Source organism: Zingiber officinale, chromosome 8B (genome assembly GCF_018446385.1).
Source record: "Zingiber officinale cultivar Zhangliang chromosome 8B, Zo_v1.1, whole genome shotgun sequence".
NCBI lineage: Eukaryota > Viridiplantae > Streptophyta > Magnoliopsida > Zingiberales > Zingiberaceae > Zingiber > Zingiber officinale.
The window spans coordinates 48,706,172-48,733,755 of NC_056001.1; the positions used below are offsets into that span (position 1 = coordinate 48,706,172).

At 41.5% G+C, this 27,584-nt stretch overlaps 1 protein-coding gene across 1 annotated transcript; it reads left to right on the top strand.

The window, feature by feature from the left end:
• Positions 1–1,995: 1,995 nt before the first annotated feature.
• LOC122013772 (E3 SUMO-protein ligase MMS21-like) lies at positions 1,996–27,223 on the top strand. The gene is made up of 6 exons (XM_042570000.1): positions 1,996–2,112; positions 6,672–6,811; positions 25,304–25,392; positions 25,465–25,571; positions 26,989–27,018; positions 27,212–27,223. Exons 1-6 carry the CDS (start codon positions 1,996–1,998, stop codon positions 27,221–27,223), a joined length of 495 nt encoding a protein of 164 aa, XP_042425934.1.
• The last annotated feature ends 361 nt before the right edge of the window (positions 27,224–27,584 follow it).

The window sequence follows — 27,584 nt, forward strand, 5'->3', positions numbered from 1 at the left end:
CCTTCCTGGTGGTTGGAGTCGGTTAAGAAGCAAAATCCAAATTGGAAGTGGAATAATTGTAGTTGCAGTCAAATCCACCTCATCCAACATTTTTCCTTTGAAAATTCTTCCTGGAGGTTGGAGGCGGTTTAGATGGAGCAACCATTTCGGAAGCCTACGGCGACCTAAAAAACCAAAGGAAGACAACACCTCTTGCAAGCATGGGAAAATATTAGTTTCTACATTATATGGTTCAAGAAATGTATCACATCCAACAAAATCAATTAATTGTACTTCTATAAAATCTTCTGATAAATCTAAAGAAATACTAACCTTGTCATGTTGAAAGGTATATGGAGTTTCTGGAATGGTGACTGTGACCTCCTCATCATCAAGTAATGGTTCAGGCTCTGGCTCAGGTAGTGTATCTAAGGGAAGTGATTCTTGGGGCTCTGCTTCCATAGCACAAGTCCCTACACTCTCATCATCAACATCTGGTTCAGGTGATTCTTGGGGTATTGCTTCCAATATGCAATCCCCTACACTTACATCATCATCTACATCAGTACCTACATCATCAACAACATCTACAACAACATTATCAGTAGAGTCAGAAATTTTTACAACTACAGCATCACAACAAGAAGTATTAGAAGAGTCTTGTGAAATAATAAAATCAAGATCAGGCCTGTCAAAAACAATACAATCCCTCTGCTCAGGCACCTCAATATTTGTAGGAAAGGTCTCATCAACTCTTAAGGTAATCGGTTGTCCATTTCTAAATTGTTGAGGGTTTGCTGCCATGGTTTCCAAAAGTTTCATAGCTTCATCAGGAGTCTTATCAATCAAGGGCCCTCCACTAGCTTTATCCACCATGTACAAATCAAACGGCGAAAGCCCATCATAAAAATGTAGGACAAGCAACTGATCACTGATTTGATGTTGAGGACAACTGGAGCAAAGTTCCTTGAATCTCTTCCAATATTCATGCAATGTCTCCTCCTCGAATTGTTGAATACCACGAATCTTTTTCCGCATAGCTATATAATCATTTTGAACTCCCTGTGGGCTTTGATATGCTGGATATGACTCATCAACTTGTCCTTGTGCAACCTCGTACCTGAAACTTGCATAATCCACAGGTGGATAGTACTGATGTTCAGATTGATAGAACCAAGTCTGAGGCTGATAGTACTGACAATATGGATCCATGGCCAAAGAAATTCCTGTTCTTAAACTGAAACACTAGCAGATAGAATCAGAAGACACAGGAGCATATAATATCAAACACATGGATATATGAACATGAAAGCAATTGAAACAAATTTTTTTCAAATTTTTATGTAAAAAGAAAAAGAAACAATCCTAAGGTATCAAACACCGCTACATTCCCCGGCAACGGCGCCAATTTTGATAAACCCTAATTTTGTCGTGAAATGGGTATCAAATAATTTCACCGAATCCCTTTCTACACTAATGCAGTATAGGATAACTCGGATCGTCTCTCTCAAGGAATGTAAAGGGTAGAATGATAGTCTTAGGATCAATTATTGTTGGCTTGGGGTTTTCTGGATAAATTGAAGATTTCAGAATTGACTTTTGAACAAAGAGAAGAAGAAAGGACCTAAAACTATGCTACATTTGTAAATTCAACTCATGGAAATTAACAAACAAAGAAGCTAACTAATCTAAACTACTGCATTGAAAGAAATGGCAAACAAGAACAACCTAATGCAACAATTAAGCAATTCTATTGTGTAGAATCAAGAATCAAGAACAGTGGCTTTAACCGAAGGTTTCAAAGCAATAGCAAGGAAATTTGAATCAACTATGCATTGATCAACTACAACAAAATAACAATTCAATCAAAGATAAGGAAACTAATTAAACTAGGAAACCCTAGCTTGGATCTGATGTGTATCGGAGGAAAAACTCAGTGATGAAGATAAGATAAATTCGGTTGGACATGGATCAAGATCAGAGGAAAAGAAGAAGCAAACACTTATGATGGTTCAGATGGGTGCGGAGTTTCAGGGAAGAAAGATCGCCGGCCAGAAGACACAAGAATCGGCTGAGACCGCCAGATTCTTCACCTTCTCTGCTTCTTCTTCCTCGCACGAAGTCGCGGCAGTGGTTGAGATCAGATGATCGAAGTGGCGTCGCCGGTTGCTTGTGAAAGATCACTGGAGGAAGGGAAGTGCCCTTGACCTTGCTTGCTCGCCGGCGGTGGAGTGGATCGGAATCGCCGGAGAAGGATCGCGCCTCCTCTGTTTTGACGCGAGGACTGTAGAAGTTGACCACGGAACACTGTAGCTTCTCATGTGATTTAAAACAGATCTCAGATCTGTGATGAACGGCTGTGATTTTCTCGGATCGATCCAACGGTGGCAATTGCTCCAAATCTGTTCCAAATCTTCAGATCTTGATCAATGGTTGTGATCTACTATTCTTTGTCTTGGATGGACCAGATCCTTGATAGATGACTTAGATCCGCTCCGATCTTGGATGGACGGTCCATATTGCTTCAGAACTTGATTTCTTCAATTAGCCCTAGATTTGAATCCAAACTTGGTCTGATCTGATCGAGTCCATGACCCTTTTGATCCTACAAAACATATAACAAAATATTAGCATCAAATACCTCAAATATGATATAATTTGTAATTAAGTCCACAAATGAATGTAATTCATGAAATATGATATAAATGTGGAATTAACACATGAGAAGATCAAATGACATGCTTATATGAATCAAAATATCTATACAAAATGATGGTTATCAGTTACCCAGTCGGGTAGTTTAGTTGGGGGTGCCAGCTATTCTGGATCCTCCTTCTATTTTTTATTTGATTTAAGTTGAATTTGAATTAATTTGAAATTGAATTTTGAATTTTTAATTGAATTTTGAATTTTAAATTTTGAATTTTAATTTAATTTCGAATTTTTAATTGAATTTTGAATTTTAATTTAATTTCAAATTTTTAATTTAATTTTGAATTTTGAATTTTGAATTTTTAATTTCGAATTTTTAATTTTTAATTTTTAATTTAATTTTGAATTTTGAATTTTTAATTTAATTTCTAATTTTGAATTTTTAATTTAATTTTAAATTTTAAATTTTGAAATTTTAATTTAATTTTGAATTTTGAATTTAATTTTGAATTTTGAATTTTAATTTAATTTTAAATTTTTTAATTTAATTTCAAATTTTTTAATTTTATTTTGAAATTATGTTCGTTTTATTAATATCGTTTTTCTTTTTGCTCCCTCTGGATCATAGCCTCGATATGGTCTATCGAGATAGTGTATTTGATCCTTCGTGATCCAATATTGACCAAGTCCAACTTGATTAATCAATTTAAACTTGGGGACCCATGCTTGGACTGTTTTTCTATTTGTTCTTTCTACAAGAGATAAGTAAGATTTATATTTCCTTTTTGATTTAAATCCTAAACCAGTTCTATTGTAAACGGCTCTTTGTGTCCCAAGAATTAGGTCAAGATTCTTGAAACCTAAAGAAAACCGTTCTAGTGTTTTCTCCAGATCCTTGACTTGAGTTTTCAGGCTGGAATTCTCTTCCTCAAGTTTTTGAGCTTGAGTTGAGTTTTCAGTCTGAACTGGTTCAGTCAGAGATTTGGAGTTAGTCACTTCTTTAAGAACAGCTACTTCCTTTAGAAGTGACTTAACTTTAAGATTCGACTTCACTAATTTTCGTAATAAATAATTAATTAAGTTATTGAGGCGAGGGATACTTACAGGGGGATTAGGCCCTTCGGAAACGGATCCGTGGCTTCACTCGGACTCGGCCTCCGACTCGCTCTCGCTCTCGGACATGTCGATTTGGTCCCGGGCCATCAGTGCAAGGAGACTCGTCTGATCGAGTTCATCGTCGGTATCTTCTTCTGAGGATTCATTCCACGTCGCCTTCAGGGCCTTCTTCTTTTGCTTCTTTGCATCCTTCAGACTTGGGCAGTTGGCCTTGATGTGCCCTTTATGGTTGCACCCGTAGCAGGTAACCTCGAACTTACCCTTCGAACTTGGTTGAACCTCCTTGGATTGTACTGCCTTCTTTAGATCTCTCTTGTTGAAGCCCTTCTTTTTCTTGTAGAGCTTCTTTACGAGATTTACGAGCTCGGTTGTTAATTCATCATCTTCATTGTCTGAGTCGGGTTCTTCTTCCGACTCTGGTTTAGTTCTTCGTCGTGATCTCGGTTTGCGTGTTCGACTGGTACCTGCAACCAAAGCAACCCCCTTCTCGGTTGGCTGTGCATTAGTCTGCTCATGAAGTTTGAATTCCGAAAACAATTCATCTAATTTAATACAAGATAGATCCTTAGAGACTTTGTAGGCATCTACCATTGATGCCCACAATGTACTCCTTGGAAACGAGTTAAGAGCGTACCTTATGATATCCCTATTTTCTACCTTCTGCCCGATTCCGTGGAGGGAGTTGAGGATGTCTTGAATGCGCGCATGTAGCTGGCTTGCCGTCTCATTTTTCTGCATTTTTAAGTTATACAATTTATTGAATAGTAAATCACGCTTACTTACTTTGGTATCGAAGGTCCCTTCGTGAAGCTCGGTCAGCTTTTCCCATAGCTCCTTGCCGCTTGAGAATGGACCGACACAGTTTAGCTCCTCCTTTGTTAGTCCGCACTGGAGGGTACAAGTTGTTCTGACATTTGCTTCCACCTTCTTGATTAATGCAGGTTCCCAGTCCTCGTAGAGTATAGGATTGTCGTCTCTATCCGTTGGTAGATCCAAACCAGTCTTGATGATCATCCACGTCTCGAACTGGATCTTCAGGAAGTTCTCCATTCTGCCCTTTCAGTAACCAAAGTCCTCTCCGGTGAAGAGCGGGGGGCGGACAGTGCTTAACCCTCTTGTTGGGCCATTTTAGATCAACTATGAAGAAAATAAACGACAAGAAAATTCCAGGACTTGGTCCTGGATTAGTAGTGAGGGAAGTATTTAAAAGTAAACGGACTCGAGTGGTGTTGCACCAACTTCGAGCAAAAACCGATTCGAGAAAAGAATTAGAATATAGCTATAAAGCTAAATTCTAATTGACTCCGAAAAATCTGAAAATACCACGAAAAAATTGTTTTGAATGGTGGTTGCACCGATTCAAAACGACTCCGCTCTGATACCAATTGTTGGATCGAGAAGCGCTAGAGGGGGGGTGAATATGCCTCGTGGCTTTCACTCGGTTCGGAATCGTAAATTGTTCGATTAAACACTTGAGTAACACAGCGGAATAAAAGAGAAAAACAACACAAACACGAGGGTATTTACTTCGTTCGGAGCCGAGCTCAACTCCTACTCGAAGGCCCGCGATCCTTGATCGCTTACCGTGGGCAACAACTAATAGCTCGAATAGAATTACAAGTGAAGTACAATAATCAATAAAAAATAATTAAATTATACCAATGACAATATGAATAACTGAAGATTCGGAGCTCCGGGTCGTCGGGGGGTCGTCGCAGCACTTCGGGATCATGTCATTAGCAGCTAGTCGCAGATGGATTGCTTGGAGTGAGTTGTTAGGAACTGCTGCTCAAACTCCCCTTATAAAGGGTATCCAAGGCGCCTCTAAGTCCTCCGAAGGCGCTTCTATCCCTTCCGAATCTCTTGTGCATATCAGCGCTGAACAGTCGTCGCTTATCGCCTTGAGGGCGCCTTCATCCATCTTTAAGGCGCCTCCAATGGGGCATCGAAGGCGCCTTTGCGCACCACGAAGGCGCCTCCAGCGGGTCTACGCAGCCACATCACTTTAGCACCCGAGGCGCCTCCAAGCTCCATGGAGGCGCCTCGGACACTGTTCATCCGAGGCTATTCTTTGCACTTTGGTCCCTGCAAGATACATTAATCCCAAATATACCCTGCAACACAAAGTTAGCACATAAAACATAATAATATAAGTGAACGACAATCATCGGACTGTCCGAGTCTGACTTCGAGTTTCCGACCGTAAACCCTAGGTCGACCCGACGCCTACTGTTCCCTCTACGGGGATCGCGTCCTCACCTACTCCACTCAGGAGATTTACCTGATGCCAGTGCGATCCTTCAGATCGACTGGACTTTTGCTCAGTGCTCGATGCTTTCGGACTTTCTGCTGGACTTTCGCTTCCTGGCTGGTCCCCAAGACTTTCGCTTCTCCCCTAGGACTTTTGCCTGAAGCACTCGACCCCCCAAGACTTTCCGCATAGGGTTACCACCCCCTATGACCTAGGGTTACCACCCCCTAGGGTTTTTACCTTGCCTAACCACAGTTCGGGCTTTTGCCTAAGTACACTTAGGACTTTCTTGCAATCTCATTCAGACTGTTAGATCACCACAAGACTTAACTTTGAACCCTTTGTCATTATCAAAACTTGGGTTCAATCGTCGGATGCTTCCCGCATCAACAATTTTCAGTTTTTTCTCCCCTATTTCCCAATTAGTCTATGAATTTTGGTTTTTTGTCATTTCTTAGTTTTATGTATGAATTAAGCATGTTTAATTATGAAAAAAAAAAAATCCTCTTTTCTTTAGTGTGTTTCTGTTATTCAAGAGCCATGTATATATTGTCTTTATTAGTGATGTGAGGGTATGCAGACAAGAGGAACATGTATTCTTCAATTTTATTTTAGCATGCATTTAGTCGAAAAGTATTGTGACATTGTTAAATTATTACATAATTTATTGCAGAATGTTCATCATGCTGGTCAACCAATGCCTGGTGAGGAGCAAGAAGATATAGTCATAACCAGTACCCAGAATAACCTATTAAATATGAAGTGCCCTTTGACAGGAAAGCCTGTTACAGAATTGCCAAATCCTGTCCACTGGTAAAGTAGTGTGATCCTGTCTGAGAAGCTTGACATAATGGAGAGCTAGAAGGAAAAAACCTACTGCCTCGATGAAGAATAATACCTGCCTGAATGCCAATCCGAGAAACCCAAAGCGGATTGGAGAGAACAGAATCACATAATACCTTCCTGGTGCAAAGTTCTAATGGCGAGAAGAAAATCCAACAGAAGAAAACCCAGATCCGGAGCTTCCCAAGTTTCCTGCGCACAAGAGACCAACCAACAATATCGTCAGTGACCTAAGACCGGGGTGGGAATCCCTGGCTAGGCCCTCCGACGCTCAAGTCAGTGATCTCTCTCGGTGTGGAAGAAGGAAGAAGAAGATGAACAATAGCCAAAAAATTAGGGATGTGAACTTGTGAACTTGTCAACTTGTGAACTTACCTGGCCAACGGAGAGGATTCCCCCTTTTATACCACTTCATATAACCTCCGTAGTCATGAAGTGGACCCCGGTTTGTTAGAGTTCGTTATGACATCATCCGCGTACTTGGGGAAGATGATTTTTAAGGAATCTTTTTTGTACCCCAGATGTACCTTCTTTGTCGTTTAGCGTCTGCAAGACAATCTGAAAGCATATTTCCCACCAAAATATATATTCTCCATCATGAATTATTCTATTCGATATATTCATCTATGATTCTTCTTCATGTGACTTCTATTTGTAATAATATTTTATCCAACATGTTTCTGAGGTATTCGTTAACCCTTTTGGCCGATATTAGTATACTTTTGCTCTGGAGTATGTATCCGTCGTTATTAACTTACCTTGATACGGCAAGCATGTATTGACCGATATTGGCCTACCTTCGTTCGGCAGGTATGTATCGACCGATATTGGCCTACCTTCGTTCGGCAGGCATGTATCGACCGATATTGGTCTACCTTCGTTTGGCAGGCATGTATCGACCGATATTGCCCTACCTTCGTTCGGCAGGCATGTATCGACCGATATTGGGTTATCTCTGCTCTAGAGTGTGTATCGGTCGTTATTAACTTACCTTCATACGGCCAGCATGTATCGATCGATATTGGCCTACCTTCATTCGGCAGGCATGTATCGACCGATATTGGCCTACCTTCGTTCGGCAGGCATGTATCGACCGATATTGGTCTACCTTCGTTTGGCAGGCATGTATCGACCGATATTGCCCTACCTTCGTTCGGCAGGCATGTATCGACCGATATTGGGTTATCTCTGCTCTAGAGTGTGCATCGGTCGTTATTAACTTACCTTCATACGGCCAGTATGTATCGATCGATATTGGCCTACCTTCATTCGGCAGGCATGTATCGACCGATATTGGCCTACCTTCGTTCGGCAGGCATGTATCGACCGATTTTGGGTTATCCTTGCTCTGGAGTGTGCATCGGTCGTTATTAACTTACCTTCATACGGCCAGCCTGTATCGACCGATATTGGCCTACCTTCGTTCGGCAGGCGTGTGTCGGTCGATATTGGCCTATCTTTATTCTGAAAGTATGTTTCGGCCGTTATTGGCCTTCCTCCTTTGACTCTTTCTTCCTTTTCTTTCCTCATCTGAAAACCCACAAAACCTAACCCATATCACTAGCCTTCCCTTCAAGTCTAGTCGAAGGAGGTGTAGACGACTGGCTAGACATAAGTATGATCTTGTCTTTTCCTACCCGTGACTCTGCTCCAGATTTTGAAATGACCTCACAGATTTTGTGTACCACTATCTTAATAAATTAAGTGTGGCCATACTGTAAGCCTTTTTCTCCTTTAAATAGGGCTACAACCTTCTCTTCACCCACAACCCCTCTCAGTTCTTTTTCCTCCTTGCCACTTTTTGTTGCTAAGGCCATGGTCGTGGATCCTCCTTTTTTGTGGCAACTTTTGTTAGACCAGGTGAGATCTATATATGAGTTTATTGGGATTTTTGCTCCGGCTACTTCAGGGGTTCAAAGGATCGTCTTAAGAGATGAAGTTTCGCGGTTCATATCTTGTATCCAAAGATGCTGGTGCCCTGAAGGACTCAAGAGATTTCAGCGAAATTTTTACTACTTATAGGGGGGCAGCCAAATGACCCAAGGGTGGTGTGTGAAGGGCACAACACATGTTACCCTTGGGCTAAAATTGGTTGCTTCACTAGCTGAGCTCATACGGCTTGAGAGGGGAAGTGGTTTCTACACTTACTTTTCCTTGATGGAATGAATCAATGTTTCCCCGTCTCGTTGCCCTTGAGCTTTTGTTTTTTGTTGCTTTCTTCGTCCCGGGCAAAATATTGCCTCTTATGAGCCTTGACAAGCTCGGACGAAGTGGGCTATTTCTATCTCTGCTCCATGGTAAGTTTGAATCCAGTGGGACTAAAATTTTCTGAGTGCCCTAAGAGCTTATGCTTGTAATATTTGTTATCTATTTGAGGTCTGCTGTTCCTGAGGAAATGTGACGCTATGTATTTGATCAGATTCTAAGTGTAAAGACAAAATTTTGTATCTAATCAAAGGCTTTTATTGAATCCCTCTATCATTTACAATGTGGTGTTGTGTTCATCATTTCTTCATGTATTCTATGTATCATTTATCATAGCTAAGGTTATCTTAACTATTAGTATAGTTTGATATTATAACCACAATATTTATCTAACATAAACACAATTTCCCTCATTAATAAAAATATTTTCAATAAATACCAAGTTATATTCTGCCCGGATAGCTTAACATTTATCACTCTTCTAAACCTTTTACTCTTAAAATATTCTTGTCTTTAGCCTGGGTATGGTCAAAAAGTTCTGTCCTTTCTATTTTATTAGGCCCAGCTGATCACGTCTTCTTTCAAAATTTTCTAATCGGTGATTGGCTTTCCCTCGGGTGAGAGAATGTTCGAAGCATTACCAATCCCCTCGCGATCCGATTTGTCCCATCCGATGTACCTACTCTTCTTTTTATGATGTTCTAACACTTACCTTTGCTGGCCGCCACGTCACATAGGCCTTTTGCCTTTCTATTGCGATCCTCAGCGTCTGCTGAGCTACCAACGTCCTAATCTGACGACCGTCTTGCGTTTTTTCAAACCCTAAACCTTTCGTCTCCTCTTTAAACCTCATCCTTCCTTTTTCCTTCTCTAGAGCTCTCTTCCTGTTGCTGTCTTCAACCAGTCCTCGTGCTCGCCGTTTCACGACGATCCCCTTTCTTGTCTTTAGTAAGTAATCCATTATTGCTCTAGCCCATACCTTTGCCCATGGCTGAAGAAGCAATTGCTCCTTGGTATGTCCATATGTCTTCTATCTTTGATAAGAATGCTAGAGTATCCATCCGTCGCCAATATGAAATTCCTAAGGAATATAAAATCATACTCCCAACACCGAATGATCGACCTCATCATCCCCCTGATAACTGCGTGACTTTTTTCAGGGACCAGTTGATAGGGGGCTTAAGGTTCCCCATTCCCACTTTCTTAATTGAAATAAGTCGATATTTTGATATTCCTTTGCAACAATTTGCTCCTAATGCATTTCGTTATCTATGCGGTACTTATATGTTGTTTCGTCTGCGAGATATTCCTCCCATTCCTCAAAATTTCTTCATGTTTTCCTACCCCAAGCTCTCGGAACCCGGTGCCTTCTTATTCCAGTCGAGAACTAAAATGGTCCTCTTTGAAGATATGCCATCGTCTCTTAAAGCCTGGAAATCTCATTTTTTCTTTTTAAAGTTTCCGGGACCTATTCCTTGGTCTCATGCTTGGAAATCTTTCTTGTCTCCCTTACCCGATGTTAGAGAGTTTCATCTCCTTCCTACTTTTCCTATTTATTGTGAGAAGTTATTAGGTCACCGGCTATCGATCCCGCGATGGTTGAAGGTCGAGCTTCTATACCTATTTGGTTTAAGCCCCGTCAAACCCGATACTCACATTTCCTTAGGTAACGTCTTGTTCCTTTCTTTTTGCTTATAACTGCCTAAATTATTTCTCTGTTCTATACAGTGGAGAGTTTCTATGATGCTTTGATTGATGAAGAAATACGCGTGGAAGAAGAATTGCTTCGAGCCAAGGAGGCCGAATTTCTGGCCGCTATCGCCCCTCCACCGTCAATTGAAGAGCCGGCTCCCTTAGCCGAAATACCTAGTTCTTCTGGGCTTCATGAGACTCCAGGAGGTTCTTCTAGGGATCCTGCTGCGCAGATCCTCCCTGATCCTGCTCCCGCTGTTACGTCTCCTGCAGCTGTTACTGTCTCCCCATCTGCCTCTATCCCTCTTATCGAGCTTACATCCCCTAGTAGCTCTGATAAACCCATAACTGAGATTTCTGCGGGCAAACGTCCGGGACGCAAGCTAACCAGGGCTCCTCCTTCAAAAAGGAGGCTCATTCTTTCTGCTGATGAGCTTGCTTCAGAAGATTTTGTGTCAACTGACCTTCTTTCCGATGAGCCCACATTAGCAGAACTTTATCCCTCCTTGAATTTTCCTACCTCTCCTTTTCCTAAAACTAGTACTTCTGGTGACGTTTCTTTACTTTTCCTTTGTCTATTCCGACTTCAGGATCTTTACCATCTTCGTCTTCTTCTCACTTGGTTTTTGCTCCACCATCTATCCCTACTTCTTCCTTCTCAACTGGCTCTTCTACCATTCCTGTTCTCCCCATATTACTGGGGGGTTCTTTCGCCAGTTCCTGGGATGAGGTGCGTCCCCTCTTTGAGGGGCTTTCCATTCCTGAAGCGATTGACCGCTTTTCTAATAAAGAGAATAAGGTATGTTTACGTACTCCTGCTTTCTGTTTATGAAGTATCGTCTTACGGCTTTGAATATGCTCCCAGCGGTGGCTAGAGAACATGGGTTTCTCCCGATTATTGCACAATCTATACACTGAGAACGAGAAATTGAAATCGGAGAACAAGGGGTTGCGACAGCAGGTTATCGAATTGTCTTCTGCCGAATTTTCTACTGCCGCCAAGAAGCAATTTGAAACTCAAATTGAGAGCCTTGGAGATCGACTCATATTGGTTACGGACCTCAATCAAGAGCTGACCTCAAAACTTGGCTAACTCAAAGAGAATTATGAAGCAGAATTGAGCAAAAAGTTGAAAGCCTTGCAACTAAAAGAAAATGAGGTGGCATCTCTAAACAATTCCCTTGATTTAACAAAAGCCGAAGTCGCTACTAGGGAAAATGAACTGAAAACCTCTCAGATGGCGTTAGTGGTTTATAAGGAGCACGAAGATGTTCGTTACCAAGAACGAGCCACCGCCATGATCGAATCTACTGAGTTCAACCGTCCGATTGTGAGATCCATCTTGTCTGCTTTTACGGCAGGGGCCAAAGGAGCAATTCGACAATTGAAAGAGGAGGGCTACTTAGCGCGCGTTCCTCCTCTCAATTTCCTAAATCGTCGCAGACTCATTGAAGAAAGACCTCCTGATTTGTACCCAAAGCTAACTCTAACTTAATTTTCGGTTATTGTAGAGAAGGGGGGTCGAGACTTTGCCATGATCCTCCAGCAAACTTATGTGTTTCTGAATGGTATCTCTGGATTGCTAATCTTACTTTATCTTTGGATAATTTGTCGGTTTCATGTAAATGTACCAAATGTCACTTGGCTTCTTAATGCTCAATCTTTCCCTATGACTCACTCTTCAGTAACCCGGTCGATATATAAGTACCGTTCGATATTTCGATGGGACTTCCGATATCGATCGATTTATCTTAATCGACCGATTCTCCCCATTCTTCATTGGCCCGGTCGATATATGTATAAGCATTGGTAGGTATCGTCCGATATTTCGAAGATACTCCCAATTAACCCCATTCTTTATTGACCCGGTCGATATAAGTATAATCATTGGTAGGTATCGTCCGATATTTCGAAGATACTCCCAATTAACCCCATTCTTTATTGACCCGGTCGATATAAGTATAGACATTGGTAAGTATCGTCCGATATTTCGAAGATACTCCCAATTAACCCCATTCTTTATTGACCCGGCCGATATAAGTATAAGCATTGGTAGGTATCGTCCGATATTTCGAAGATACTCCCAATTAACCCCATTCTTTATTGACCCGGTCGATATAAGTATAGACATTGGTAAGTATCGCCCGATATTTCGAAGATACTCCCAACTAACCCATTCTTTATTGACCCGGTCGATATAAGTATAGACATTGGTAAGTATCGTCCGATATTTCGAAGATACTCCCAATTAACCCCATTCTTTATTGACCCGGTCGATATAAGTATAGACATTGGTAAGTATCATCCGATATTTCGAAGATACTCCCAATTAACCCCATTCTTCATTGACCCGGTCGATATATGTAAAAACATTGGTAAGTATCGTCCGATATTTTGAAGATACTTCCAATTATCGGTCGATTTATTAGGATGGTTCAATTTAACCAGGTTGCTTCCATTAATCCATATTCGAGGCTTGACCCGTGCTTTGAACCTATATTTATAATACTAATTTTTGTTTTGTCTTATCAGGTTTCTTCAAAAATTATTTCTAGGGAAAGTTTACGTATTTTCCGAGGTAGTTTATTTGACTTCATCTCTTTCCCTTGATTTTATTCTATGATATTATTACCTTTTATGACGATTGACATCCTGAGCACCTTTTATTTCCCTTTCGTCTCTTGTGTTTAGAGGTTTTAGCACAGGACTAGAAAAGGGACAAGGGTTTACGGAGTCTTATTCTGCTTCCCTCCGTCCATCTTTTCGCTTCTCAATTCCTTTTCTTCTAACCTTCTCTCTTCATGGCGATTTCTTCTCCAGCCTGGTTCCTCTCGTGTTCTTCCGACCTCACAGATACAGAAGAAGTGGACTTACAGGCAACCTATGATTTTCCCTCTTACATTATCCGTCCTGCTCCTCATGAGGGTCCTCACCTTTCTCCCTTAGGATGTATCTCCATCTTTAGGGACCAAGTCTTGCAAGGTTTCAGATTCCCTCTTCACCCTTTCTTTTGTGAGGTTAGCCGGTATTTTGCCATCCCGCTCAACCAGTTCGTCCCTCAATCCTTTTCTATTCTAATGGGTTTCATTGGGGTATCGAAATTGTTGGATTTCCCTTTGTCTCCCCGTCTTTTTTTATCACTTCTTCATTCCTCGCCGAGTAGATGTGGGCGTTTTCAAATTTCAGTCTCGGCCTAAGGCCATTCTATTTAATTGCATTCCTCCTCAAGGCGAATGGTATCATAAATTTTTCTATATGCGTCTACCTTCTCCACCTCCGTTTCCTATTCAATGGATACATGATCTGCCCTCGCTTCCTGACACTCAAGGTCTCCTCAATGATCCCTCTGTGGCCTCTGCCTTACCTAAACTGCGGGGAGCGAAATTTAGTTTGCCACATCTAATTGAAGAGGGCTTAATGTTTCCTTTCGGGATAGGCAACATTAACACTCCTTTGGATAGTTCCTTTGGTGAGTATAATTATTTTACTTCGCCTTTGCTGATTAGTATATCTCTATAACAATGATGTTTATACTCTATTTTTCAGCCGATGCTATCCTTCCGGCTTTTATGTACAGGAATTCTGCTATGACCAAGTCCTTTATCAATAATCTTGGAGAACAATGGTTACTGACTCGCCAATCCGATCCCAATCCCTCTACCTTGGGCTTGCTTTCCGAAGAAGAACGACAAGCAGAGGGTGTCGCACTCATGGAAGAGGAAGAAGAAGAGCCTTTTGTTACTTTAGTTAAAAAGCCAAATCTTACCAAGGATTCTCCATTTGGTGATTTCTTTGGTACTTTTGTACAAACTCCTCTTGTTCCGGCGCCTATTTCTTTTGAAAGAGGTAAGACACCGATGACTCCCACCAACATCATCTCCAATCCTGCTCTTCGAATGATGAGGCCTGGTCTGCTTATCTCTTCTTCTTCTATTGTTTCAGCTTCTCCTGCCCCTGCCTCTGAGATGGCCGCTATCTCTCCTGTGCCTTCTACATCCTTGGCATTGGCCTTGCCTCCCTTGGCTTATAGGTCTCGAGCAAAACGAACACCTTGCCGGAGATCTTCTCCCATTATCAGCCCTTCAGCCGTTAGTGTTTACACAATTGTAACAACCCCTCCTACACTACTACCTTCTATTCCCTCTAGTTCCCACTTTGCTCCTCCTGCTTCTACTGTCCCTTTTCCTCACATTGCCTCCTCTTCTTCTCCATCTCCGGCTTCCTTTCATCCCCCTCCTTTATTTAGAGTGGCTGCGGGCTTACCTTCTCAATTGGGACAGCCTTCTAGTCCTCCTGGCTATGGTACTTTGCAACTGCAAGGTTTATTGGCTGAATCTTGGTCACAAGGTTATGAACAATTGCGAGGCCTTAGTCTCCTACATCTAGCGGATCGTCATAGTCGTCATGCAGTGGCTGTAAGTATTCCTAGTTATGTGTTTATTAGCTTTGTAACTGTATCTTTAACCTACATTATCCTTTTATTTAGTTTCTAGCCACAAGTCTGCATATCGATCAGCTGCTCACAGCTAAAGATCATGAGAACACTAAGTTGAAAGCTCAACTAGAGACATTGAAGGCTGCCTCGCCCTCTTCTAGTAGTGATAGGGCTCAGTTGCAAGAGCAAGTGGTCTTGCAAAATCAACAATTGGGAACCTTGAAGCAAGAATTGGAGGGATGTCAACAACTGTTGAAAGACAAAGAGCTTGCTAGGAAGACGTTAGAATTACAGGTGGAGAGACTGCATTCAGGTCTTCGATTGGAGATCGCTTTAAAAGAGAAAGCTCTCTTAGATGCTTCTCAGAAAAGTCTTATCTTAGAGAAAGTAGAGAAGCTTCATAATGCCTGTCTTTCTGACCAAGCTCAGGACCTAACTTCTCATGATTTCACTATTCTACAGGAACAAGAGCTGAGGAGAGCTCAAGATACCGAATTATCACTGCTCCAGAAGGAATTGGAACAACTAAGATCGGAGAAGAATGTTTTAAAAGAACAAAACTCAAAACTGCAAGCTGATTTCCAGCGTTATAAGGAGCAGGAAAAGAGCCGATGGGAAGAGTGGCGGCAAGCTTACTTAAAGTCGCCAGCATTTGCCCGGGAATTTGTTCGCAGGATAGTGGGTGCGCTAAATCATTCCGTATCGGGGGTTCTTCAACAGCTAAAAGAGGGTGGATATCTACCCAGGGAACCTCCCCTCTCTTTCATAAATCGCCGCAGACTTAATGAAGAACTACCCTCAGATTTGAAAGGCCCTTTCCCGAATGTTTAAAGAATGTATTCATAAAAACTTGTAAAGCAAGAATTGACAATGAGAAAAAAGGTGCAGTTGGTACTGAGTAACTAAGTATTTGCAAGGTATAAGGAAATTTCAACACTTACTTGCTTCTTCTTCATGCCAATTTGAGAATACCCCTTTTGGAATGCTATTGCTTGCTGAATATAAATTTCATTAAAAAATTCCTTGTTCATCCTTCAAAGCGGAGCCTTATCTTGATGGATTCTTTTTTAAGTAACCTCCCGCGTGCTTTGTATCTCCCCGAGGATGAATAATCTCAGTTGAGACTGGATATGAAATTGTATAAACCTATTGGCCTCCGAGCTGAATATAATATCCCAGACGACTAAAGATTTTCACTTTCACATATCTGGGCTCTTCTATGGAATCCCCTCTCGAAATTAGGCTTCGAAGCCGGGAGATTCTCTGATTATTTATATCTTGCACGGGTTCAGAATCTTTGGTCTCTTTTGTGAAGACTCGTCTGATGTATTTCATATAATTTCCTGATGGTTCTGCTTCATATTGGTTTATAGTCTCCGATTTCTCCTATGAAGGCTCATCCGGGTTGCTTCATAGGATTTTGCCGATCAACTTTGGTTTATAGTCTCCGAGTTTTCCTATGAAGGCCCGATCGGGTTACTTCATAGGATTTTCTCGATCGACTTTAGTTTATAGTCTCCGAGTCTTCCTATGAAGGCCAGACCGGGTTTCTTCATAGGATTTTCTCGATCGACTTTGATCTGTCTTGGTTTATAGTCTCCGGTTTTTTCTATGAAGGCCCGCTGGGTTACTTCATAGAATCTTCCCGATCGACTTTGGTTTATAGTCTCCGAGTCTTCCTATGAAGTCCCGTCCGGGTTGTTTCATAGGATTTTCCCGATCGACTTTGATCTGTCTTGGTTTATAGTCTCTGGTTTTTTCTATGAAGGCCCGCCGGGTTACTTCATAGAATCCTCCCGATCGACTTTGGTTTATAGTCTCCGAGTCTTCCTATGAAGTCCCGTCCGGGTTGTTCCATAGGATTTTCTCGATCGACTTTGATCTGTCTTGGTTTATAGTCTCCGATTTTTTCTATGAAGGCCCGCTGGGTTACTTCATAGAATCTTCCCGATCGACTTTGGTTTATAGTCTCCGAGTCTTCCTATGAAGTCCCGTCCGGGTTGTTTCATAGGATTTTCCCGATCGACTTTAATATGTCTTGGTTTATAGTCTCCGATTTTTTCTATGAAGGCCTGCTGGGTTACTTCATAGAACCTTCCCGATCGACTTTGGTTTATAGTCTCCGAGTTTTCCTATGAAGGTTCGACCGGGTTACTTCATAAGATTTTCTCGATCGACTTTGATCTGTCTTGGTTTATAGTCTCCGGTTTTTTCTATGAAGGCCCGCTGGGTTACTTCATAGAACCTTCCGATCGACTTTGGTTTATAGTCTCCGAGTTTTCCTATGAAGGTCCGACCGGGTTACTTCATAAGATTTTCTCGATCGACTTTGATCTGTCTTGGTTTATAGTCTCCAGTTTTTTCTATGAAGGCCCACTGGGTTACTTCATAGAATCTTCCCGATCGACTTTGTTTCATATGAAAGTATAATACTTGGGCTAACCTCGTATTGGCTTGTAATTCCCTGAGGGGAGCTGAATAGGCCCTTAGGATTTCCCCTTATTTTACTGCTTGAAAAATAGAGAGGAGGTTTCTCTTGATACTTATCAATTCGCATGAACCATATTTATTTCCTGTGTCAACATTTATCTTGCTTGACTTTCATCAAAGAAACAAAGTACATAAACTGCAAGTATCTCAATTCGCCTGGGAATTCCAATAACTGTGAACATATTTAAAGTAATATGATCCAATCAGGCTCGATAAGGTTGCAAATGATTAGCGCTCCAAGGGCGTTCCAACATTCTTCCTTCGGCATCCTGGAGATAATATGAGCCTGACGCGAGCTTTTCTATCACTTTATAAGGCCCTCCCCATTGCGGTGCCAACTTGCTAACATCTCCCACAGGCTTAACTCGTTTCCATACCAAATCACCTACTTGGAAGAATCTGGGAATGACCCTTTTATTATAATTCTGTCTCATCCTCTGTCGATATGATATAAGACGAGTAGCAGCTTTATCCCTTATTTCCTCGATCAAGTCCAGCTCCATAAGTCGTCGGTCTCTATTATCCTCATCATACAATTGCCTTCTGTCAGACTCTACTCCTACCTCAATGGGGATTACTGCTTCTCCTCCATAGACTAACTGGAAAGGAGTGATTCCTGTAGCTTCACGAGGCGTAGTACGATATGCCCAGAGAACACTGGGTAACTCGTCTACCCAGCTACCTCCGACATGATCTAGCTTAGTTTTCAATCCTCTAATAATCTCCCTATTAGTTACTTCTGCTTGACCATTGCTTTACGGGTAAACTACAGAGGTGAAGGCCTGGGTAATCCCATAACTCTGACACCAGTCTAGGATTCTATCGCCTTGAAACTGCCTTCCATTATCAGAGACCAACTTATGAGGAATGCCAAACCGGCAGATTATATTTTTCCATAAGAATTTAATGACCGCGTCTTCTGTAATTCTAGCAAGTGGTTCTGCTTCCACCCATTTAGAGAAATAATCCACAGCCACCAACAAGAACCTCCTCTGTGCAGCAGCCATAGGAAATGGACCTACTATGTCCATACCCCATTGATCAAAGGGACACGAGACTATAGAGGTTCTTAATAACTGGGTAGGGTAATGTAATATATTCTGATGCTTTTGACAAGAAATACAAGTTCTTACCAGTTTGGCGGCATCTTCATGTAGAGTGGGCCAGAAATATCCTGCTAAGAGGATTTTACGAGCCAAAGATCTCCCTCCTATATGACTACCACAAGAACCCTGATGCACCTCCTGTAAAATAAATCGTGTGTCTTCTGTGCCTACACACTTGAGCAAAGGTCTGGAAAAAGCCCTTTTATATGATTGCTCCCCCACCATAGTATATTGAGCAGCTCGTTTCTTAAATACCCTGGCTTGTTCTGTATCTCTCGGAAGAAGACCTTGCTGTAAATATAATATAATTTGAGCTCACCAATCACCCTGAATTTCTATATCAGTCTGTCTCTCAATACAGGAAATTAACAGGGTCTGTTCCACTGGTCGATCAAGACTCCATGGCACTACAGCAGAGGCTAGTTTAGCTAATTCATCTGCCACTTGATTCTCCGATCGAGGAATTTTTTGTATGCTCACATCTTGAAAGTGAGCCTTCAACTTATCGAATGCCTCGGCATATAACTTAAGCCTGTCATTATTGATTTCAAAATTACCTGATAATTGTTGGGCTGCTAGCTGAGAATCAGAATATATAAGGACTCGAGCTGCTCCTACATGCCGAGCAGCTTGTAGGCCGGCTATTAGAGCTTCATATTCAGCCTCATTGTTGGTAGCTCTGTAATTTAATCTAATGGAGAGTTGAAGTCTGTCTTCTCTTGGGGATACAAGAAGAATACCGATTCCACTGCCTTGTCTAGTTGCAGAGCCATCCACATAAACTTTCCAGGTATCTTCTTCTTCTGGGCCTTGAACCTCTATGATGAAATCTGCTAGAGCTTGTGCCTTGATGGCCGAGCGGGGTTGATATTAGATGTCATATTCCCCAAGCTCGGTTGTCCATTTGACTAACCGTCCTGATGCCTCTGGGTTGAGCAACACCCGTCCGAGAGTGCTATTGGTTAAGACAATAATCTCATGTGCTAAGAAATATGGGCGCAGCCTCCAAGCAGTCAATATTAGAGCATAAGCCAGTTTTTCTAGTGTAGTGTATCTACACTCCGCTCCTTTTAATAAATGACTAGAAAAATATACAGGTTGTTGCTATTTTCCTTCCTGCCTGACTAATACAGAACCCACGGCGTTTTCATTAGCCGACAAATACACCCACAGAGTTTCTCCTGCTATAGGTTTAGCCAATACAGGGAGGGTAGCCAAATAATCTTTCAATTCTTGGAAAGCCTTATCACATTCTTCATTCCATTGAAACTTATTAGCCTTTCTGAGTATTTTAAAGAAATGGAAACTACGATCGGCTGATCTAGAAATAAATCTAGATAAGGCTGTGATTCGACCTGTCAATCTCTGCGCTTCCCTCATGTTGCGAGGTGGCTCCATGTTCTGCAGTGCCTTGACTTTGCTCGGGTTGGCTTCTATCCCCCTCTCGGACACCATATATCCCAGGAATTTTCCTCCTTTCACGCCAAACAAGCATTTGCTTGGATTTAATTTGAGCCCATACTGTCTTAAAGTCTTGCAAGTTTCTTCCACATCCTTGCACAAATCATCAGCTTGAAGAGACTTAATTAAGATATCATCAACATACACTTCCATATTCCTACCAATCTGCTTCTGAAAGACCTTATTCATAAGCCTCTGATAGGTTGCTCCTGCATTTTTTAGTCTAAAGGGCATAACATTATAACAATAAGTGCCTTCAGGTGTTATAAAACTAACATTTTCTTAATCTTCTTTGGCCAAGGGGACTTGATGATAACCTTGATACGCATCCAACATAGAGATATATTCGCATCCGGCAGTGGAGTCAACCAGCTGGTCGATTCTGGGTAGTGGATAATAGTCCTTTGGGCAAGCTTTGTTGAGATCCCGAAAGTCAATGCACACTCGCCATTTATTTCCGGGTTTAGAGACTAATACCACATTGGCCAACCAGCTAGAGAATTGCACTTCTCTAATGTATCCAGCCTCCATAAGCTTGGTTATTTCTTCCTTGATAATCTGGTTTTGCTCCATACTAAAACTCCTCTTCCTTTGCATGACCGGGCGGGCATCCGGAAAGACATGCAAGGAATGTTCCATGACAGCAGGAGAAATGCCCGAAACTTCTTTAGGAGTCCAGGCAAATACATCATTATTTTTCTTCAAACATTGCACCAACTCAGCTTTAAGATCAGGATCAAGATCGGCTGCAACGTAGGTGGTAGCTTCTGGCCGCCCAGTCTGGATTTGAACTTCTTCCTTTTCTTCATAAATCAGGACGGGCTGCTTTTCGCGAATGGCATTAACTTCCATTCTTTGAATCTTCCGGGCGGTGTTGGCCTCAGTTCGAATGATTTCTACGTAACATTTCCGGGCTCTTTTTTGATCGCCTCGTACTTCTCCAACCTGATTCTCCACAAGAAACTTAATCTTTTGACAGAAAGTAGAAACGACCGCCCTGAACTCATTCAAGGCAGGCCGACCCAATATCACATTATAAGAAGATGGAGCATCTACTACCATAAAATAGGATCTCCTAGTCCTCATCAGGGGTTCCTCTCCTAGAGAAATGATCAATTTTATTTGACCCAAAGGTTGCACTTCATTGCCTGTGAATCCATACAGAGGAGTTGCAATCGGTTGAAGTTCACTGGGGTCAATTTGTAGCTGATCAAAAGCCTTTTTGAATATAATGTTAACTGAGCTGCCAGTGTCTATGAAGGTACGAGCGATGACATAATTGGCTATCACCGCTTTGATGATCAATGCGTCGTCGTGAGGTATTTCTACCCCCTCTAGATCTTTGGGCCCAAAACTTATTTCAGGACCGGCTGCTCGTTCCATGCTGCATCCTACTGCATGAATCTCCAATCTTCGGGCATGTGCTTTTCTGGCTCTGTTAGAATCCCCATCAGTGGGTCCGCCCGTAATCATGTTAATATTACCCCGAGCAGCATTGTTTCTATTCTCTTCCTGACGAGTCATTGTGGTTTCGGAAGGTGCTTTATCTGATACTTGGCTGGTACCAGCTGGGACCGGTATTGCTTCTTGCCGGGTTCCATCCGGGTGATATTCCGGTTTGAGCGAACTTTGCTGCCTGGGGTACTGTTGCCGGTAATAGTTCTGCCTCTGATAGCGCTCTTTATTGGCTCGTCTATTTCTTAAAACAAAATAGTCATCAGAGTGATGACTGCTAGTTTTATAATAAGTACACCATCTCCTTGGTACCTCTGGCTGCATCTCTACATGCTGTACAGCTTGTGGACGATAATCTGGTTGCCGATGAGGTGGATGAGTGGTTCTAGGTCCTCTTGGTGGAGGTACCGGGGTCGGAGCCTTCTCCTTCGCATGAGTAGGAGAAGAGGGAACACCTTCTTTCCTACGAGCAGCTTGGGCTTCCTCTACGTTAATGAACTTAGTGGCACGTTCAATCAAGGAATCAAAATTAACAGGAGGATTTCTTACCAAATCTTTAAAGAAATCATTATCATTTAAACCCTGAGAGAAGACACTTACTAATATTTCAGTAGTAGCATTAGGTACATCTATAGCTACCTGATTGAACCTTTTAATATATGCCCGGATGGATTCTTTAGACGCCTGCTTAATTGAAAATAGGCTCCATGGGGTCTTATGATACCTTTTGTTACTGGAGAAATGATGCAGAAAGACTTTCTTGAAATCTTTAAATTTTCGAATAGACTTTTCAGGTAATCTTTTGAACCAGCGCTGTGCTGCTCCCCCAAGAGTAGTGAGAAACATCCGACATTTCACCCCATCGGAGAATTGTTGCAACAAAGCTACATTCTCAAATTTCAACAAGTGATCTTCCGGATCTGAGGTTCCGGTATATTCTCCAATTTGCAGATTCTGATATCGCTTAGGAAGTGGGTCATCTAATACACTTTGTGAGAATGGGGAGATGACCTTTTTTGGTGAACTATCACTGGTTATCATTTTAATCTTACGCTTCTCTCTGTCCGGCGCCTCACCAGAGGACTCTTGGAACACAGGCTTCTTACCCCCTGGATCCAAGGGAGTACGAAGGAAGGCTCGTGGACGCCTGGTTGGAGAAATAGTAGCTGGAGGAAAATACAAAGGTTCTTCTTCTTCTACCTCCTTTCCTTTTCGATGCTCAGTAGTTGATATCGCCGGATGATGGGCCGTCGGCAGAGTGGCCCCAGTATGAGCTTGCAGATGTTGCTACTGTTGTTGTAGGGCTTTCTGAACATGAGAATTAATGAGGAGATCCAAATCCTCGTGACTGATAGTAAGTAGGTTCGACTTCCCAGCTTCTTCCATCACGTAGTCTCAGATTCAGGTGAAGTTTCCCACAGACGGCGCCAAATTTGATCCTGTCTGAGAAGCTTGACAAAATGGAGAGCTAGAAGGAAAAAACCTACTGCCTCGATGAAGAATAATACCTGCCTGAATGCCAATCCGAGAAACCCAAAGTGGATTGAAAAGAACAGAATCACAGAATACCTTCCTGGTGCAAAGTTCTAATGGCGAGAAGAAAATCCAACAGAAGAAAACCCAGATCCGGAGCTTCCCAAGTTTCCTGCGCACAAGAGACCAACCAACAATATCGTCAGTGACCTAAGACCGGGGTGGGAATCCCTGGCTAGGCCCTCCGACCCTCAAGTCAGTGATCTCTCTCGGTGTGGAAGAAGGAAGAAGAAGATGAACAGTAGCCAGAAAATTAGGGATGTGAACTTGTGAACTTGTCAACTTGTGAACTTACCTGGCCAACGGAGAGGATTCCCCCTTTTATACCACTTCATATAACCTCCGTAGTCATGAAGTGGACCCCGGTTTGTTAGAGTTCGTTATGACATCAGCCGCGTACTTGGGGAAGATGATTTTTAAGGAATCTTTTTTGTACCCCAGATGTATCTTCTTTGTCGTTTAGCGCCTACAAGACAATCTGAAAGCATATTTCCCGCCAAAATATATATTCTCCATCATGAATTATTCTATTCTATATATTCATCTATGATTCTTCTTCATGTGACTTCTATTTGTAATAATATTTTATCCAACATGTTTCTGAGGTATTCGTTAACCCTTTTGGCCGATATTAGTATACTTTTGCTCTGGAGTATGTATCAGTCGTTATTAACTTACCTTGATACGGCAAGCATGTATTGACCGATATTGGCCTACCTTCGTTCGGCAGGTATGTATCGACCGATATTGGCCTACCTTCGTTCGGCAGGCATGTATCGACCGATATTGGTCTACCTTCGTTTGGCAGACATGTATCGACCGATATTGCCCTACCTTCGTTCAGCAGGCATGTATCGACCGATATTGGGTTATCTCTGCTCTAGAGTGTGTATCGGTCGTTATTAACTTACCTTCATACGGCCAGCATGTATCGATCGATATTGGCCTACCTTCATTCGGCAGGCATGTATCGACCGATATTGGCCTACCTTCGTTCGGCAGGCATGTATCGACCGATATTGGTCTACCTTCGTTTGACAGGCATGTATCGACCGATATTGCCCTACCTTCGTTCGGCAGGCATGTATCGACCGATATTGGGTTATCTCTGCTCTAGAGTGTGCATCGGTCGTTATTAACTTACCTTCATACAACCAGTATGTATCGATCGATATTGGCCTACCTTCATTCGGCAGGCATGTATCGACCGATATTGGCCTACCTTCGTTCGGCAGGCATGTATCGACCGATTTTGGGTTATCCTTGCTCTGGAGTGTGCATCGGTCGTTATTAACTTACCTTCATACGGCCAGCTTGTATCGACCGATATTGGCCTACCTTCGTTCGGCAGGCGTGCGTCGATCGATATTGGCCTATCTTTATTCTGAAAGTATGTTTCGGTCGTTATTGGCCTTCCTCCTTTGACTCTTTCTTCCTTTTCTTTCCTCATCTGAAGACCCACAAAACCTAACCCATATCATAGTGCTTCACTCTTTACCAAAGTTTTGTAGCTATGTTTTTATCCAATATAAATTAAAATTCCCTAATTTTTTGTTTGTTAGTAATGAAAGATGAAAACATAACGGTCAAGTGAGATTGTTTCATATGTACAAAGCCATTTTTTTTCTTTGTGAATGAACAAATATTAAACGGTTCACAAGTTAGCTAAAAACAACTATTTTAAGTGAACTTCTTTCTTAAAATGCCAAGCTTGGTTTCCTTGGAAATCATGTTCCTTCTTGAACCATATTCAATTTGGCATGAGTCCTTATTTTATTAGTTGCGAATTATGAATTTGTGTGCTTTGTAGAATGCAATGTGAGATATGTTAATGTCGTAGACAACCTTCCATAGCTTTCTACTTATATTTCATTCTAACAACTCAAAAAAACCTTTTAACAGATTCTGTTGATTCAATTGTTCATGTTCCTTGAACAATGCTTAATATATATTTATTTATCAAGTGATGAAGAAGCTTATGACTAGTCTGTTTCACTTTTTTTTTTGTTTCCCAAGCAAAAGGTATGTTATTATTATTATTAAAGTCATAAACCGTGCTCTTTCTATCTGTTGTTCTTCATCAAGCAGGATGGACTGCAAGCATATTTATGAGAAGGAACCAGTAATCCACTATATAAGCACAAAGAAACCACATCCTCGATGCCCAGTTGCAGGTAAGTGCCCTATCTATTGTAGTTGAACTTTCGTTGTTGATCTTTTTGCTCATTACAGCTACATCCTATCAGGTTGCCCAAAAATTCTCCAAGTTGGACGGGTTGTATGCGACGCCTTGCTTACAATAGAAATTGATGAAATGCTTTTGGCATCAGCTACAAACATAAATTCAACAATGGTAGAAGATTTTTACAGAAGTTGACTGAAAATGGCAACACTGCTCCCTGCAACTGTAAGCTTGATATAATTTTTCAAGGTAATTTAGCCCTTGTCGGTGATTTGTCATCAGCCAATGCGATTTAGGCATCATAGTTAATTATCTTTTGATGTTGTAAGAGGAATATTTGTGTAATTTGTGGATACGGACTTGATGTGTACAATATCTATTATTTTTTTTATATTGTAAGAATAATATTATGTATTGGTAACATGGATATTTACTTGGTGTGTTTAGATACACCGATGTATAATAATATTAAATAATTTTGTACTATTAAAATGTTGTATAATATCGAGTTTTCACTATTTCGGAAATCGAATCGGCGTCGTTAAACAATATTGATATTACATCGGTTTTCCACCGCTGCCAAAACTAGTGTTATTAACATATAATATTACATCGATTTTACACCGTTGATAAAACGGTGTCGTTAAGTGATACTACACCGGTTAATAACCGATTCGAACACCGGTGTTGTTAAGTGATACTACATCGGTTTTAACCCGATTTCTAAAATGACAGATCTTTTACATCGCTTTCATAGACATCGGTCGAAAATGTAATAGACACCGGTGGAAAACCGATGTCTATGAGAGTTTTTGTTGTAGTGCGAGGCAAACGTTGAGGATAGAAATTTGCCTCCAGGCGCCCAAATCCATCCCGAGCGCTTGGACCCTGGTTTTCCAGCAACTTCCTTCCTGCAAGAAAACGTCAGGAGGTAAACATACGATATATATATCCTGCAAAACAATGTGTTAGCACAGTTTAAAACCAACCAGTAGAGTATTAGCTAGATTCCGTCTCCTCGAGACCGGAATCTAGTCACGATTTCGACTTAGATATCCGAAATGGGTTTAAGCCAGATCGACGCCTAATGTTCCCTTCCCGGAAACGCGTCTTCACAGTCACTTCCCTCCAGTGACTTACCTCCACTTACCTGCCAAACGTCCGATCAGCCATTCGACCCATCTAGGCTTCGTGCCAGCTATCTGGTCAGCCCGTCGACCTAGCTGGACTTCGTGCCAAACGTCCGGTCAGCCCATCGACCCGTTTAGACTTCATGCCAGCTATTCGGTCGGCCCGTCGACCTATTTGGGCTTCGTGCCAGACATCAGGTCAGCCCGTCGACTTATCTGGACTTCTCCTGCACACTCGGTCAGAGTGTTAGATAACAACGAAACTAACATAACCTGTTTTGTCATTCATCAAAACTTAAGTTAGACCGTTAATGCTAACCGCACCAACAGTATCATGAGTTTGTCCACAGATAGTGGCCTAACTGCCCACTAGATCAGACAGTGATAGCATGAGTTTGCGTCTTGTTAAAACTTGATATATGTTTGTTATGTGCTTATTATGTGTTTGCTTTATGCAGGCAATTTATTGGTTATGCCTGCTGGAGCAGGTTAGTGATGAGTTATATTGTTGTTTATGGTTTGATTAAAAGATGATTTTATGTTGGTACTCTTACTTTGATAGTAAGTATTTATTACCTGAGATTGCATCCTTTGATCCTCTTATGTATACTAGCATGCACTATCTTCTTATACCCACTGAGTTATTGTACTCACTGCCCCTTGTATTTCCTATATTTCCAGGTTAGTAGGTAAAGGATGTATCGTATTGCTCAAAGGTCTTGGCTATCGGTTCTACTCGAGTTTGGATTTTTATTCAAGTTGTTTTATTTTTTGTTATGTTGTTGTTGTTTATTATTTTCTTTCCGTCGTGGAATTGATAAGGTTTTTGTAATAATTTTATAATTGTTAGTTTATGTAAATTAGTATATTCACATGTTAATGCATACATATACACATAGATATTTAAAAGATTAGTATGTTTTCATTTTATGTCGATATTTAAATTACTTGATCTGAATTTGATATCGATTATTTACTTCTCATATTGTCATTATATGATACCATACGATTTAACAGATAAATATATCTTTGGGGTGTAAGAACTTTATTGATA

What these genes read in the sequence shown, in the direction of transcription:
- LOC122013772 (XM_042570000.1), top strand. Translation starts at nt 1,996, where the DNA reads ATGGGTGCGGAGTTTCAGGGAAGAAAGATCGCCGGCCAGAAGACACAA. An exon ending in CGCACGAAGTCGCGGCAGTG is followed by an intron (nt 2,113 to 6,671) that starts GTTGAGATCAGA and finishes AATTTATTGCAG; the next exon opens with AATGTTCATCATGCTGGTCA. An exon ending in TTGCCAAATCCTGTCCACTG is followed by an intron (nt 6,812 to 25,303) that starts GTAAAGTAGTGT and finishes TTCTTCATCAAG; the next exon opens with CAGGATGGACTGCAAGCATA.